The sequence below is a fragment of the Salvelinus alpinus genome, chromosome 13 (assembly GCF_045679555.1).
Source record: "Salvelinus alpinus chromosome 13, SLU_Salpinus.1, whole genome shotgun sequence".
NCBI lineage: Eukaryota > Metazoa > Chordata > Actinopteri > Salmoniformes > Salmonidae > Salvelinus > Salvelinus alpinus.
In genome coordinates, this window is record NC_092098.1 from 24236500 (window position 1) to 24253718 (window position 17219).

Here is a 17219-nt window from a genome sequence, read left to right on the forward strand (position 1 = left end):
CCAAGCACACACTGACCTGAAAGACACTAGCTTGATTGTTACAAGTCATATGAGCATGACGTTGTCCAGCTAGTTATGTACAGTATAGACTTGTGTTTGACTCTCTCTCTCTCTCTCTCTCTCTCTCTCTCTCTCTCTCTCTCTCTCTATCTCTCTCTCTCTCTCTCTCTCTCTCTCTCTGTATAGACTTGTGTTTGACTCTCTCTCTCTCTCTCTCTCTCTCTCTCTCTCTCTCTCTCTCTCTCTCTCTCTCTCTCTCTCTCTCTCTCTCTCTCTCTCTCTCTCTCTCTCTCTCTCTCTCTCTTCTCTCTCTCTCTCTCTCTCTCTCTCTGCCAGTCCTACCGCTACCCTCCGTCACTAGTGCCCTGTTGCGGATAGTACTCTGCCCTTGGCCTTGGACATTGTGTAATCTGCTTTGTACTTATTTTAACCACCACTCTACTCACCATGTCACATCATAAAGATCATGGGCAGTTTACTTCATGAGAAAATCAAATGTTGTGGGTCAATTTAAATCAAATCAAATGTTATTTGTCACGTGCCAAATACAACAAGTGTAGACTTAACCGTGAAATGCTTACTTACGAGTAAGTAAGAAAATTAGCAAAAAGAAAATGGTAACACAATAGATATCAATAACGAGGCTATACAAGGAGTACCGGTACAGAGTTAATACGCAGTGGTACGAGGTAATGCTTTATCATTATGGGGTATTGTGTGTAGATTGATGAGGGAAAAATATATTTATTAAATTTTAGAATAAGGCTGTAACATATCAAAATGTGGAAAAAGTCAAGGCGTCTGAATACTTTCCGAATGCACTGTAGGTGTTTCTCTTATCCAGCTGGGAGAGGGCAGTGTGGAGTACAATAGAGATAGTGTGGATCATCTGTGGATCTGTTGGGGCGGTATACGAATTGGATTGGGTCCATGTGTTGATGTATAGTTGCAGTGTGGTAATACATAATACATTAGATATTTTCTAAATGCCACCCGATAAGATATTATTATTTAATGGCAATAAAGGTTCAATTAAATGTATGAACAATTTGGATATCAAAAATGTTTTCTGAAGTGTGTTCCGCTAGTCTACATCAATAAGATTGGGGGCTCACAGAGATAGCTGTCACGACTTCTACCGAAGTCGGCTTCCGTTCGGCGGTCGACGTCACCGGCTTTCCAGCCGCGCCGCTCCATTTTTCATTTATCCATTTGTATTGTCTTGTTCCCTGCACACCTGGTTTTCATTCCCCAATCACACTACATGTATTTATTCCTCTGTTCCCCCTCATGTCTTTGTGTGTGATTGTTTCGTGTTACGTGTCATTTTTGACGCGCTATTTCTGGTGTGCGTTTTTTGCGTGATATATTATTCACGAGGTATATTTATTTGTTTGTACTTTATTATTGTGACTTTTTGCGCGTTTTTTGCACTTTGGCATATTGGATGGAGGTTTCGACAGCAATGGCATTTGGTTTGCACCGTTTTCATACTCATCAAACCACTCAGTGACCACTCATGCCCTGTGGATGGGGGCATTGTCATCCTATGGGGGCATAGCCATGGTAGCCAAAATAATGGCCTGTCCAGCATTTTTATACAGTACATGACCCTAAGCATGATTGGATGTTAATTGCTTAATTAACTCAGGAATCACACCTGTGTGGAACCACCTGCTTTCAATATACTTTGTATCCCTCATTTACTCAAGTGTTTCCATTATTTTGGCAGTTACCTGTAGATGATCTACAGATGGTCATACTATCAACAAATGATATGTTGATAAGAAACTGCTTGCTAAGGTTAAGGTTAGGGTTATGTGTAGAATATGGGTTAGGGTAAGGGTTAAGGTGAGCATAAGGGCTAGGATTAGGGTTAAGTTTAGGGTTGGGGTTAGTGGATAGTTAGTTGAAATGTTGTTGACAGTTATTGAACATCTACTGAACATCTACAAACCATCTACTTGGGACGATCCAAATAAAGTGTTACCAACTCTTCTATTTTATTCAAATGAAGGCCACATTTGTACCACACATAGGACAGTGTATTACTTAATGCATGGCAGTTAGTTAAGCCTTCTCGTCATCAATCCATGGCCATGCTACAGTAGCTGCCTTGGTTTCCATGGGTTGAGCTGTAGTGTGATTGATATCATGTCTTTTTATGTGATCTTCAGCAGCAGCCTAATTGTTATAATGGACCTGTAGTACTTGAGCCTGCTTGGGCTGCCTGGCCTGTCTGGGCTGCCTTCTACATCCAGACTAGTAATAGTGTTAGCTAGTAATAGTGTTAGCTAGTAATAGTGTTATCTAGTAATAGTGTTAGCTAGTAATAGTGTTAGCTAGTAATAGTGTTACCTAATCAATATACACTCCCTCCCTCCTTCCCTTCACTGCTGTAGTGCACAGTGGGAACATTGAGTTTTTCACTGTGATATTTTTCTCTGTGTCGGTTCTATGCTGTGTTTTTCAGTGTCGCTATAAGGGAAGGCGTGTGCATTGTGCTGTTGTGGGGGGAGGGGTTGGGGGTTGGGGTCTGCTGCTGCACAGAGTGGGGTCACTGGGGAGCCTTGACAGGTAGTTTTTTCTTGTCAAGGGACCAGGGAGGGAGTCCTCTGTTTTAATTTGGTGTTTGCCACCTTAGTTGCATGAACAGTGGAATTTGGTTAGATAGTACGAAGGAGCAGTGGGAAAGGAATATCGAAGTTATGGATAATTAATGAATGAATATGTTTCCACCTGACCTCCCAATATTAGTGTTAATATGCCATGTCCCAGCCTCCAGCTGCTCATCAGTGAAAAGGCCATCATGTAGTCATTTCTGGAAATTAGGTCCGCTTTTATGAGTTCAAAATCCATTGCAACTCTTGAAATCAACTTGATCTATGAAAGGTCGTTCAATTAAAAACTCAAATGATTAGCAACATGTTCGTTCATAGACCTGCTAAAAAAGAGTTGATAGTGAACAGATCTCAATTTGATGATAATCTGGAGGTTGGCTCGTCCTGTACAGAACCCTCTCTATGAGACTGGAGGTCAAGCTGACCTTCTGAAGAACTGCTGTGTCAGGACTATACTAAATACCTGAGCCGCTAGCTGCCTGGTGCAGTCACTGCTCCCATACACCCACCTATTCACCCATACTATGGGAGAGACCCAGTCATTCCACTAAATATATTTCTATATCCAAACAGTAAGCTACTTTGAGTACCACTGCCTGCTCTATGTCAATGTACTTATTGGTATGTGACTGCTTCATTGTTCATGAGTATTTAAATGCCTACATGCTGCAACACAAATTGCCCTTTGGGACAATACAGATCTAGTCTTCTTTACTGTCCCTAAATAGATTGTAGGTGAAATGTGAAGAGAGCTTTTTTCATCACACTACTGTATCCCAGTTTCTTCCGTGACTGTATTTGATACTGATTCTTCTCGTAGGACTGAGTTCAAGGCCCACAGGGATGTGAAGCCAGTGAAACTGATCCAAGCCAAGTCCCAGTTCCTTCCCCCTGATGAGAAGACCAGCCTGGAGACCAGCTATAGCGCCACCTACAGGGGAGAGCAGGCCAAGCAGCAGCCCAATGACAACAAGGCTGTGGACAGGAGGAGGATACGCAGCCTGTACAATGAGCCCTACAAAGGGCTACAAGAGACCAAGGTGAGAATGTTTAAGCTCCTTTAAACCATGCAGCCCATGTCCTATTGACTACAACAATGGTACAGCCATAATGCAGCCCTAGTAAAAAAAAATCTGATAGGATTCCCAAAAACAAATTCCAATAGAAATTGCAATCAGACTTTGGAACCTATCCTATATGATTTTATCCCATATTGTGATGGTGTGATGAAGAGGTTGAGAACCTCAGGATTTTTTCAGTGGTGTGAATAGGCAAAAATATGGAGATTGTGCTCCAGAGACAGGGGAGAGATGATGTTCCTCAGTTTACTGGTCTTTAATCTTGATTGCAGGTAAACATAAATGTTCAGGTTTCTGTTCCATATTTAGCTGTGAGATTTACATTTTAGCAGACGTTCTTATCCAGAGTAACTTACAGGATCAATTAGGGTTAAGTGCCTTGCTCAAAGGCACATCGACAAAAACCAATTCTCCTCACCTAGTCGTCTCAGGGATTCAAGCCAGCGACCTTTCGGTTATTGCCGCCCAAATTTTCCAATAAAGCTGTATTTATGTAATTGTAGTGTCCATACAATGTGATCTGAAATAACAATAAATAGAATAATATCAATATTATGGCTTGACAGGTTATAATAAGTAGGCAGGGCGAATTAACTGCACAGTCACTATGGGAGCTCTTTCCAGAGCAGGCCTGTTAAATTGTGCAGAAGAGCATTTTTTTACTCTGTATATTGTTAAGCTAGTGAGAAATTGAAATGTTGATTTATTTTTATATCCTCAATTATTTTATATTGCGCTAATTTCCTGTACGTACAGATTTCTCTCCTAATCAATATGAGTGATCAATTGCCACTTGTCAAAAGTTTATAAGTAATACGATCCCTATTATGGTACATGCATGTGTAGGTAGTGCATTTTATGTTTAGCTTTTCAATATATCACAAACTGTTTATTAGTTATTGATTTGGACACTTCAAAACAGTGTTTTGACATTGGGCTATTTATCAAAAGTTATTGTCAATGGGAAGCAGCAACAGCATCATTTTCAATGTATGTTTTAGGAATATAAATGGAACTTTCAAAATCAATTTTCAATAGTATACAGTATGTAATGACCTGGCTAGATCAAAAAGGAACAATTGTCCAGACAGAGAAATGAGTTTACGAATTCACGGTTTATTCCCAACTCTGCACAGGCTACTGTTTGGCCGTAGCCCACGCCAAATAAATGAAAGATACCTGTATAAAACAACCGTGACCTTCTCTTGTGAAGACCAGAGGTAAGAGAGGGAACAATGGCTAAACATGGTCTTAAACATGCAATGCTCCACCCCCCTGCCAACCCCCGTCACTCCACCAACCAGAACATTCCAAGCATTCCCGTGATTGGCATGTCAGACCCCGCGAACACTGGTACTGGTAAGTACAACACAACCAACTAACAGCATAACACATAACACACAGCTGTCTTTGCGGGTCGCTACACAGCCCCCCCACCACAAAGTCCCTCGTCCCCGACGGAACAAACAAAGTCTCTGAAGCGACCCGGAGGTCTCCTTTGCCTGCGTGGCCGTGATGGTTGCAGAGTGTTTAGATGTGAAACAGGGGGCTCATTCCGTGGCAGGGGGCTGCCCCTCTGGGGCCCAGGGGATGAAGGCAGGGACATGGGGGACAAGGATGAGGGAATGAGGGAATACAGTCCGTGGCTCCGGGGAACCACGCAGTGACACAGGGTTGGAGACTGGGGGAGTGGGCTGTCTGGAGCCTTGTCTGCGGAGCCGGGGGGGGAGGCTGGTGAATGTCATTGCCAGAGAGGAGAATTGTGGGGGTCCCTGGGGTTTGGGGAGAAGAGGCCCCTCTGTGTGGGGCTAACTTGTCCCATAACAAAAAAAATTGCTGTACCAGGCAAACAACCTCCCCTACCCTCTGCAGGGCTCCACCCAGTACCTGTCCAACTTGGGGCATCTGCCTTTCTTTCTCAGGGGGCTATAGACCCAGACCAGCTCCCCAGCCACAAAGTGCCTTCCCCGGGTGTGCACATCATAGTTCCTCGTCTGCCTCACACCTGCATTCACCAGCTGCTCTCTGGCGAAGGTGTGGGCTGTCTCCAGGTGGTCCTGGAGTCTCCGGGCATACTCCAGCCCCGGGGGAACATGAGGGCTATCCAGGGGCAGACCAAACGCCATCTCCACAGGGGTGCGGATCTCTCTCCCCAACATGAGGAGGGCAGGCATGCAGGAAGTGGAGGCTTGGATAGCGGAGCGGCATGCCATGAGGACCATAGGCAGATGCTTGTCCCAGCCACGCTGGTGTTTGGCAGAGACGATGGCCAGCTGCTGTCCAAGCATTTTGTTGAAGCGCTCCACAAAGCCATCACTTTGAGGATGGAGAGGAGTAGTGCGGGACTTGTGCATACCCAGCCTCTCACACATGATAGCGAACACACGGGACTCAAAGTTTCTGCCTTGGTCGTTGTGGATGGACTCCGCAGCTCCAAACCTGCTGAACATCCCCGCTGTCAGGGAGTCGACAATGGTCGACAATGGTCTCTGCCTCCTGGTCAGGCAGAGCATAGGCCTCAGGCCATTTTGTGAAATAGTCCATGGCCGTGAGCACCCATCGGTTTCCGCTGTCTGTGGTGGGGAACGGCCCAACTACATCCACTCCCACCCTCTCCATGGGAGCCCCCACTGGGAACTGTTGGAGCTGAGCATGAGAGCGGCCTGGAGGGCCCTTTCTCACTGTGCAGTTGTCACAGTGGCAGCAAAAGGCCTCCACATCCCTCTTGTGCTGCCCCCAATAAAAGCCTTGACGGAGGCCGCAGAGTGTTTTTGTGACCCCAAAGTGTCCAGTCTCCACCACCCCATGAGTGCTCTGGAGCACAGCCTCCCGCAGTGCTTTTGGGACCACCACCTGCCACCTCTCCTCTCCTGTAGCTGACTGCTTCCATGCCTGCTGTAGCACGCCATCAGCCAGCCGCAGTCTCTCAAACTTTGACCACAACCCTTTGGTCGCGAGTGAGACACAGCTCTCTCTCACAGCCCTCTCTCTGCTCACAGTGGCGGCAGCCGTCTGCAGTACAGGGCTGACGGGACATGGCGTCGGCGTTGGAGTGGCGTGTCCCTGCCCTGTGCACCACTGTGAAGTCATACGGCTAAAGCTCCTCCAACCAGCATGCCACTTGCCCACCTGGCCCTCTGAAAGACATGAGCCACTGTAGAGCAGAGTGGTCAGTCCTAACAGTAAAGGGCAGGCCACCCAGGTAGTACTTGAAGTGTTTGATGGAAGCCACAACAGCAAGGAGCTCCCGCCGGGTGACACAGTAGCAGCGCTCATGTTTGTTGAATGTTTGCTGAAGTTTTTTTATTATTATTATTTTTTTTTTTTACAGGGACAGTGCACATTAATCAATGTTTCAGTAAAAGTGCCGGTTTTAGCCAGCCGGCTAATTTTCAACCGCAGTCCCTGGGCAGGTTATTAAAAACAATTACAATATAGACAATAGCAACATAGAACAAGCAAGACATAGTAACATAGGACAAGCAAGACATAGCATACAGACAGAGCAACATAGGACAAGCAAGACGTAGCATACAGACAGAGCAACAGTACGCCACCGTACGCCAAGTACGCCACCACTCTCTCCCCCTCTGGCTCCACCTGGGCCAGCACCCCACCCATGCCCATATTGCTTGCGTCTGTGTCCAGGATAAAGGCCAATGTGAGGTCAGGGGGGGGGGGGGGGGGGCAAGTACAGGGGCCTTGATCAGTGCACGTTTGAGGGTGCTGAAGGCCTCCTCGTACTCCACTATCCAAGTGAAGGCCTTGTCCTTCGGCAGCAGGTGGTTCAGGGGAGCACCCTCATCTGCTTCTGGGGGACATGGAGCCTTGCTCCCCCATCCGCATCAGTGGGCTCCTCCTGAAGATGGTGGGGGTTGGGAAAGAGAGCCAGGGGTCCGCACTACCCCGTCTATGCGGACCCCAAGCCGTTTCCCTGAGCTCTGGGAGACATGGGGCACGCCTTGCGCAGATGGCCTGGCTGGCCACACCCCCAGCAGACCCTGGGACCAGGGCGTGTGTTTCGTGCTGCCTGTAGCGACACAGCACGAATTAGTTCAGTCATTTCAGCCACTCATGCAGGCTTTTCCGGCTCTGGGCTGCTCTGCCCACTAGCTCAGACAGTGGGTCTGTCTCCCTGCATCTTCATTCGACCACCCCCCAAAATGAGCTAACAGTTCTAACTGAGCATGACAAGCTTCCCAATCCGCCTTACCGGAGTACTCGGGGTCTTAGCAGATACGGACGCAATCGTGAACTGGACGTCGCCATGTTCGTTTACATCCTGAGCCTCAGATTCCTCGTCTCGCAGCGTTGACGTCACCCCTTCGGTCCGCCCATTAGAATCCGTGCGAAGCACGGTCGATGAAGCACTCACGCCCGCTTCAGCCGCCATCATTCTAGCGGTCTCCATCAAGTGGCCTCTGTGCTCCGATGCCCTGGCGATCTCCTCAGCCAGATCCTCCGACGTCCATGCACACGCACCTCCTTGGCCATAATCGTCCCCTACCTCCACCTTCACTTTCGGATTCCCTCGAAGCATTTTCAACCCCCGTTTTCACATATGTTAACAAGCCACCATAGTCAGCTAGCTAGCTGGCAAATTGTTATCTACATTTTTACTTCTGTCACCAATAAATGTAATGATCAAAAAAGTTCTAATTTTGATTCGGATTGGGGTGACAAAAAAAGGTTTATCAAAAACATATAGGATCCAATCAGATTACTTTTGATTTCCAATAAGAAAAAACTAATTCCAATGGGATTCTGATAGAATTGTGAGAATCATATAGGGTCCAATAGGAAAAGAATTGTCCAATATAATTCCAACAGGATTCTGATACAGGTGACACAAAATCCTATAGGACTGTGAGAATCCTATTGGATCCAATATGATTACTTTTCATTTCCAATAGAAAAAAGGTAGTCCAATAGGATTCTGATAGAGGTGACACATAATCCCATAGGTTGGTGAGAATCCTCTAGGATTCTATTGGAAAAATCACGAATCCTATAGGATTTTTTGACTAGGGAGTTAATCTCCTATTCAGAACCACAGCCTCCTAGAGTACATTTTCAAACCCACTGTCCTTGTGAATGACAGAATATTTCTCTTGCTGTTCTGTTTACTGTGTATGTCGTGATGGCAAAACACATCTAATTGTAATAATGAAACAAACACAATATCAAACCGAGGACAGCTGCAGCTTTTTCACAGTGATTTACTCCTATTGCTAATTTCTTGGGTGATAGACTATATAAAGAATCCCAATCTTCCCCATCACCTGTGCCTAGGTTGAGAGGTCTAACAGTGCTCCCCGATCCAAACCCAAAAAGGCGGGCACCAGGTTAGCGAGCCAGGCGGGCAAACCTGTGAAGAAGGCTAAAGAGCAGAAGCTGCAGGGCAGCACAGCACCGCGGGGCACCAAGAAGAAGACCTTGGAGAACCAGCCCGCTGAGTCCAGGCCTGCGGAGATGGACAAGGAGAAAAGTAAAGAGATGAACAACAAACTGGCTGAGGCAAAAGAGTAAAAATCATTTAGCACTACTTCTACCTTTTATTCTTCTTTGAGGGAAAGAATGCAAAGGCTGCAAAATTAGAGGTTCTCATCCCCTTTTAAGTTTTGTGTCTCTTTTCTCTCTCTCTCTCTCTCTCTCTCTCTGCTCTCTCTCTCTCTCTGTCTCCTCTTTCTGCTCTCTCTCTCTCTTTCACTCTCTTCTCTCTGCGAATTGGCTGAGTTAGTAGTAGTTATAGACAGTAAATGTCAGAGTTGGGACATGACATGTCATTTCTTCCCTGCCTCACATTACATTAGATCACCGTACTAACAAGGGGATGTGTGCATCCGCTTCCTCTGCTTCCTGATGCCACCGACCACCCCCCTCTCTCCGTCTCCATCTCAAGGTTGCCATGGCTACCAATGAACGGCGCATGCTATTGTTGCATGAGCTCACCGACTAGCAATCCTGTGTGGTTGGCTTCCATCTTCCAACTGAACAGATTGCTTTGTTGAGTTTATCAAGGATTTTTGGGAAAGAGAAAACCATGTAAATTGGCTCACTGAATGGACTTGATCTTTATAGCTGTAACTTGCTAAATTTATCCAAAGATAGATACTCATCTAGAATTATGGTCTGAAAATCTTTGATAAATGTGCAGCTTGGTTTTTCTAGAGTGTATTGGTCCATGGCTGAGTGTGTGCCTGCTCTGTAGGTCCTCAATGCTGTCTTCCTGTGCACACGGGCCTCCAAGTCTGTCTGTAATCAGATTGCCATTACTAAGATGCTTTGTTAAACTTTGCCATCATTCCTGAATGAAATCTTATTTTGTAAACCTAATAACTGTTGATTGTGGATGGTGTGGGAATGGTTTTGAGCAAATAATTGTCAGGTAAACATGTAAAACCTCATACTGTCTCATTCAAAGTGTTCTCTCTATTCACAGGAAAATTTGTTAATCAAGTTATTTTAAAGGTCAGACAAGGATATCTTGTTTCATCAACCTTGTTGCCAAACCAGGAGCCATCTGGGTTACTGTAACATGATGATGCATTACTAGACCAGTTATTTGCACAGCAGATAAATTAAATGTTACTATCATGAAATTATAATTACATTGGCCATTTGAATAACTACATTACATGTCACTGAGTCACGATAGGAAATTGATATTGTGGCTCTGTGGTCGTTAGCTATGCTTTCACCCAGACCATGCAGACTCTGTGTAGATATAGCTCAGTGGGGTGGCAGGATCGCTTTTTATTCCTACATAGAGCAGCCTAACCTATAACCTCACACGCCCCCGCCTACAGCCCCTCCCCTCCTCTCAGACACACACACAGAGCCATGGTTGACTGTAACCAACGTGACTAGGCCCCCATGGGACTAGCAGATGGGACCCCAGCAACGCCATCACATCCCAGAGGTCTAAAGAGGTGTCTGGCTGGATGTGATATTAGTCCACACTAGTAGGAGCAGATTCATGGTTAAGGTTTTGGAACTAAATGTCATTTATTATGTTTTATTTATTCATCTATTTGTTTGGGTATGAAACACTGATTACCACCTCTGCTAATACCTCTCTTTATTGAATAATAATGAGTCTGTGATGTGATGGTAAGTTGAATGCTGGCCGTTTGGAATGCTTCTTTTTCTCAAATTATTATCTGTATGTGTCTGTCTAACACAGGCCTCAAAGAACTGGCCTCTTCCCTGAACCAGGTGTGTGTTTAAGTGTGTGGATTTGATTAGGTTGACAAGATTACGTGTAGATGTCAAGATTATATTCAATGCATTCAACTTCAAATCAATCTCTCTCTGCTGCCTTCCATGGCAATCTAAATATTGTAGGCATAGGCTAACAATGTAGAGCAACTTGATATTTCTCCCCTGTGATTTAATTGAATTAGCATAAGCAGCGAAACTCGATTCTATATTTGGTGTACATTTGTGTTATACTTCTGTATATGTTTGCAGTTTCTTGAATGGGATAAAATGAGTGAGCAAGGAAAATGATCTGTATTACAAATGAAAACCAAATGATGTCAAAATGAATCAAGTTAGACTTGTCCCCTTTGTATTGGCTGTATAGTGCTAGACTAGACGTCTGCTTATGCCTTAGCAGACAGTAGTAAAGACCAGAACAGCGTCTCAGACTCCTGGGATAGGATAGGCCTCAATAGAGCAGTGCATTGTGCAGGACTTGTCTTGTCATGGGTCAACCCCCACCTCCTCACACTCCCCAGTCTCTTTCTTGTGTTGTTGTCATCTATTGTGCTAGTCAGTGTCCCCTGACTCCCTCCCTCCCCTCATTTTTGAGTATTGGAGTGTGTTGTCTCTCCATTTGCCATGGTGGTGTCTTGGTTAGTATGTCACAATGAATCACCACACCGTATTCCACTCAGACTGAGCATGCGCCCACGGAGCAGAGGGCGAGGGCCATCTTATTAGCATTTTGCAGCCTTTGGTTGGGGAAGGGGGATGCTTTCTCTCGTAACACATGAAGGGGGGGTTGGGGGGTCATACATGTCAGTGCTGACACACAACCCACCCGGTGCTATCGATTTTGAATCCAAGCATTAGAAACAAAAGCTAAAAATTGAAAGTAATAATGGTACAAAGAAGTTATGTGTTGGGCCAATATATTTTACTGTGACGTGCTTGTGTTTCTCTCTGCTTGCTCCTATTTACTGAAATATGAATAAATGCAAAAGCAGAAAAAGCAGTGTCCTCTTGGTTCTTTGTGTTGAAACGTATGGAGGAGGAGGAGGGTGAAAGAACCGTGGTTGCAGGTATTTGTGTAAATGTTTTTGTGTCTTTGTCTTTGTGAGACATGAGATGATTTTTAGAGAGTGAATCCACATGGAAGAGAAAAACATTTATCTTCAGATTTTCTTTAGCGCTTTTCAAAGCTCATCAAAGACATTCTGGCATGAGTTCTGACATCCTTTCAAGAGCTTGAATATTGCTGCTACAGTATGTTATTTTGCATCATGTGTCCCAATATATTCAAAGCCTAAATTATACAGCAATGTACAATTTAAGGATGGGTAGAACATTATTACAGAATTAGATGTCATGTAAATACACTGGGCCAACAAACTGTACAAATTTACACAATGTAATGATTTATGAGAGATCCTTTTTTTGGCTGTGAGAATGTGTGAGACATTTGGATATATTTTCTGAAACCATTTTAATCATGTAATTACTATATTTTTCAGCTTTATCTGGTATCATTTATCTGATAGCTTTTTGAGAATGTGAAATCCTACGTCTAGAAAATCTAACGAGTGACATTCTGATTCATTTGAAGGGTTGTGCTAAAACAGTACCACTACATACAGCTCTGTCAGCCAATCCGTGATACAGGCTGGGTGCAGACGCTAAAGCAACACCTGTGGGGCTGTGCACTACCCATTCCAAGGTAACCTAAAAACACACACAGCCGCCACAAGCCATAAATCTCTCATTATCATGCATATGTGCTCATAAAATGTCATTCAAAGTCATGATTTCTTCGATATTTGATAGTGGCACAGTTTTGTTTTGAAAGTGACCCACCATGAATCTCTCTGTACTAGGTTACAGTTCCCACCAGGTCAGATTCCTATTCCATATGGAAACAAGAGTAGGGGAGTGAGTGGGTCTGTCTGTCTGTCTGTCTGTCTGTCTGTCTGTCTGTCTGTCTGTCTGTCTGGCCGGCTGGCCGGCTGGCTGGCTGTGTGAGTGAGTGAGTGCTTCCAAGTTGGCTGTCACATCCTATACTGTAGGTATGGTGCCTTAAGGTTCTTAAGGAGGCCTTGGGCCTGTATTGTTCTATTACAATGTCTATAGTCCAGACCAACTTTGGAGCCCTCTATGAGCTACTGGAAGATGCATTCATTGCTTGTGGTTAGATAAAAAATAGGTCAAGGCTAAACAAATTGCATGGCTGTGTAGTAAACCGTGACTGTCAAGTGATTCACACAGATGACTAGAGATGCCAATCCTTTAAAGCAACTGGATTAGCCATACCATGCAATCACTGTATTATTTGGTATTATATCAAACTGATATTGTAATTACCCGCATGTTACCAGTCTGATTATATAGAAATGATTAATAAACATGTTGGATAACACACCTTACAGATGTTTATATTAACACATAGTTATACTGTCACGTTCGTCGTAATGAGCGGACCAAGGCGCAGCGTGATTGAAGTTCCACATCTTTATTACGGTGAAACTTTAAACAAAAACAATAGACCAATAACGAAACGTGAAAGTAGTGGTGCACATGCACAAACACAAAATAATATCCCACAAACACAGGTGGGAAAAATGGCTACCTAAATATGATCCCCAATTAGAGGCAACGATTACCAGCTGCCTCTAATTGGGAACCATACAAAACACCAACATAGAAATATTGAGCTAGAACACCCCCTAGTCACGCCCTGACCTACTACACCATAGAGAACCAAGGGCTCTCTATGGCCAGGGCGTGACAGATACAGCTTAACTTTTTTGTTGTTTCATTGTTGATCATTTAATGTAATGATGTTATGTTGTTTGAGTTAGATCGGCAATCCAAATGTTATACCGTAGTACCAAATGTGATACTAAATATAACATAACGATTTATTTTCTTAAATGTATATTGAATGTGTATTGGGATGGGTTTGAATAGGGTGTGTGTACTGACACTCTAGCTGTAAAGAGAGACAATTCTGCTATTAGAGAAGATTGTAAATGCATGTTTTAATCTCCTCAAATTTCCAGCTAATATTAGGTTAGATTATTTCTGAATGTCCTGTGGCTGTGTATCCTTGAACACCCTGAGCCTCTCATTAGACTCTCATTATTCCCATTAGTGTGCTCTAGCTTTTAGTCTGAAAAGGTTTCAGGTGACAGATTGGATTCAAACTCAGAGAGCAGTGGCTATTTATTGACATGAACTTAGTAACAAAAATCCCTCAACAGAAATTGATCAAATCCTCATGATTGAAGAACAATGCCAACTTTTGTTCGGATTTGGGGAAGGTATGTGTTTTCTTTGTAAATGCCAACAGTCTGTTCCAGAATGAAGATTAGGGAAAAAAATATTAATTGTTTAAGTCCACCAACACAGTCTTTTTGAGCAACATTAGATTTAGTGACAAGAAACCAAGAGAGTAGCTTTGCCTGAGACTGAGCTTCATGCCCCCACAGTATCAGTCTGATGTTGTACACTGATATGAGTAGTCACAGGGTGCTCAACTCAGCAGAATGCTTTTTGATTGGCCTTTGAGAAATGCCTCATCTTGTGTCTCTTTGTTTGTGCCTTTTTATTTTGTATTTCAACTATGTGCTGCCTCACCTCCTAGAGAGTCTAATGGCGAGGTTCTCCGACCCGGTGATCATCATTCCCAGGGTGCCGTTGGAGGAGAACCAGAACCACTGGAAGAAAGACCCGAACCACGGAGGAGCGGCGGAGTTGTGCGCTTTTCCCCAGATGTAAAGTAGAAGTTGATCCACTAGATCTACACTGTAGGCCTGTGGTATACAGGGAGGGACTATTGGCCTGATCTGTTCTGTACTGTACATGTCTAGTATTTTCAACTGAGTTCTATTCATGAAGAGAAATACCCCATTAAGAACTCCTCTGAGTGAGGTAAACCCACATACACGTAGTGTGTTTGAAACAGCGTAATGGTCATAGCTGTTTGAGCAATTGCAAATGCAAAAGGTGCTATAAATAGAATTTCCGTGACATGCTCATGTTTGAAAATAATGTGTATCATTGGTAATGATATTAGAAATGCCAAACCATGAAGTGCTTATTGAAAAAATGAAACGGTACTGTACTATATATTGATAAATTCAAATGCAAATAAATATATATAACTTGTGGATTTGCTAATCTGTGTTGCATTTTTACTGGTGTCTGAAGTGTGTAAACACACTTCAAAATTAATATCAAGGTTCTCAGGCCACCCTTTTGTGAAGCAGAAATGCTTTAGGACACATTAATTTTTCATTTACTGTATGAGTTTCATTCTAGTCTAGTGAATATTTGTGTGATAATACTTATAAGCTCTTGTGTGAAGGGGGTTTTAGTTCTTGGCTGGAGCAGCTGTTTCTCTGTCACTCTTCATAATACTCTTCATTAAGTACCCCTCTCTCCTTTCTTTGATTATGCAGTAAAAGATGAGGAAAGAGTTAGTATTAAATAATAAGAATAATCAGTGTAGGCATCGAGACATCTGACTGTACAGATGTGCTCTGCTGCCTCCTCCTCAATGTGCCAACCCAGAGGAGTAAACACACATGCATGCACACAAGACTTTGATGTGCAGCCTTCACATCTTCACATGATGCTACAAGGACTTGAGTTGCTCATCAGGATTGGAGGACTCGTATCTCTGAGGATGATTCTTCTCCTATAGACTGTGTCTCATCACACACAAGTCTCCTCCTACTACCAGTAAATATAGCTATTACAGTTCATAGGAAATCATAGCCTACAAACAGTCCAACTAGAATCTTGTTGCAAAGTTATTGTCGGTTATAACGATTAAAGGATATTTCAGTAATCGTCCATATAAAGCTGTTGTCTATGACAGGGACATGGACAGAGGAGAGATATAAAAATATATATTTTCTCACCCATCTACACACAATACCCCTTAATGACAAAGTGAAAACATATTTTTAGAAATGTTAGCAAAAGTATTGAAAATTAAATACAGAAATATCTCATTTACATAACTATTCACACCCCTGAGTCAATAATTTGTAGAAACACCTTTGCCAGTGATTACAGCTGTGAGTCTTTCTGGGTACGTATCTAAGAGCTTTCCACACTGGGATTGTGCAACATTTGCCCATTATTCTTTTCAAAATTCTTCAAGCTCTGTCAAATTGCTTATTGATTTTTGCTAGACAATCCTTTTCAGGTCTTGCCATATATTTTCAAGTAGAGTTAAGTCAAAACTGTAACTCAGCCACAGGTGTAGATTTGACCTTGTGTTTTAGGTTATTGTCCTGCTGAAACGTGAATTCATCTCCCAGTGTCTGTTGGAAAGTAGACTGAACCAGGTTTTCCTCTAGGACTTTGGCTGTGCTTAGCTCCAACATACACAACATAACCAAAAGTATGTGGACACCTTCTCGTCGAACGTCTCACTCCAAAATCATGGGCATTAATATGGAGTCGGTCCCCCCTTTGCTGCTAAAACAGCCTCCACTCTTCTGGAAAGGCTTTCCGCTAGATGCTGAAACATTGCTGCGGGGACTTGCTTCCATTCAGCCACAAGAGCATTAGTGAGGTCGGGCACTGATGTTGGGTGATTAGGCCCGGCTCGAAGTTAGTGTTCCAATTCATCACAAAGCAGTTCAATGGGGTTGAGGTCAGGGATCTGTGTAGGCCAGTCAAGTTCTTCCACACCGATCTTGATAAACCGTTTCTGTATGGACCTCGCTTTGTGCACGGCGGCATTTTCATGCTGAAACAGGAAAGGGCCTTCCCCAAACTGTTACCACAAAGTTGGAAGCACAGAATCGTCTAGAATGTCATTGCATGAGGTAGCATTAATATTTCCCTTCACTGGAACTAAGGGGCTGAGCCTGAACCATGAAAAACAGCCCCAGACCATTATTCCTCCTCCACCCAACTTTACAGTTGGCACTAGGCATTGTGGCTGATAGTGTTGTCCTGCCATCTGCTAAATCCAGATTTGTCCGTCAGACTGCCAGATGGTGAAGTGTGATTCATCAATCCAGAGAACGCGTTTCCACTGCTCCAGTGGCGGCGAGCTTCACACCACTCCAGCCGACACTTGGCATTGCGCATGGTGGTCTTAAGCTTGTGTGTGGTTGCTCGGCCACGGACTCTCATGTCATGAAGCTCCCGACGAACAGTTCTTGTGCTGATGTTGCTTCCAGAGGCAGTTTAGAAATCGGTAGTGAGTGTTGCAACCGGGGACAGACAATTTTTACCCACTACGCGCTTCAGCATTCGGCGGTCCCGTTCTGTGAGCTTGTGTGGCCTACCACTT

The 17219-nt window shown here is 44.0% G+C and overlaps 1 protein-coding gene across 5 annotated transcripts in view; it reads left to right on the forward strand.

Moving 5' to 3' along the window:
* LOC139537431 (microtubule-associated protein 6 homolog) overlaps positions 1 to 15072 on the forward strand; it is a 30826-nt gene extending 15754 nt beyond the window's left edge. Inside the window, exons 2-5 of one of the 5 annotated variants that reach the window (XM_071338699.1) lie at positions 3442 to 3661; positions 8993 to 9225; positions 12513 to 12623; positions 14547 to 15072. In XM_071338699.1, the coding sequence (XP_071194800.1) occupies positions 3442 to 3661; positions 8993 to 9225; positions 12513 to 12623; positions 14547 to 14685 (703 nt within the window). In that variant the 3' untranslated portion in view covers positions 14686 to 15072. Of the gene's footprint in view, positions 1 to 3441; positions 3662 to 8992; positions 9226 to 9513; positions 11919 to 12512; positions 12624 to 14546 lie in introns of those variants that run through there. The other 4 variants (XM_071338700.1, XM_071338703.1, XM_071338701.1 and 1 more) reach the window with 4 other exon arrangements.
* Positions 15073 to 17219: the final 2147 nt, after the last annotated feature.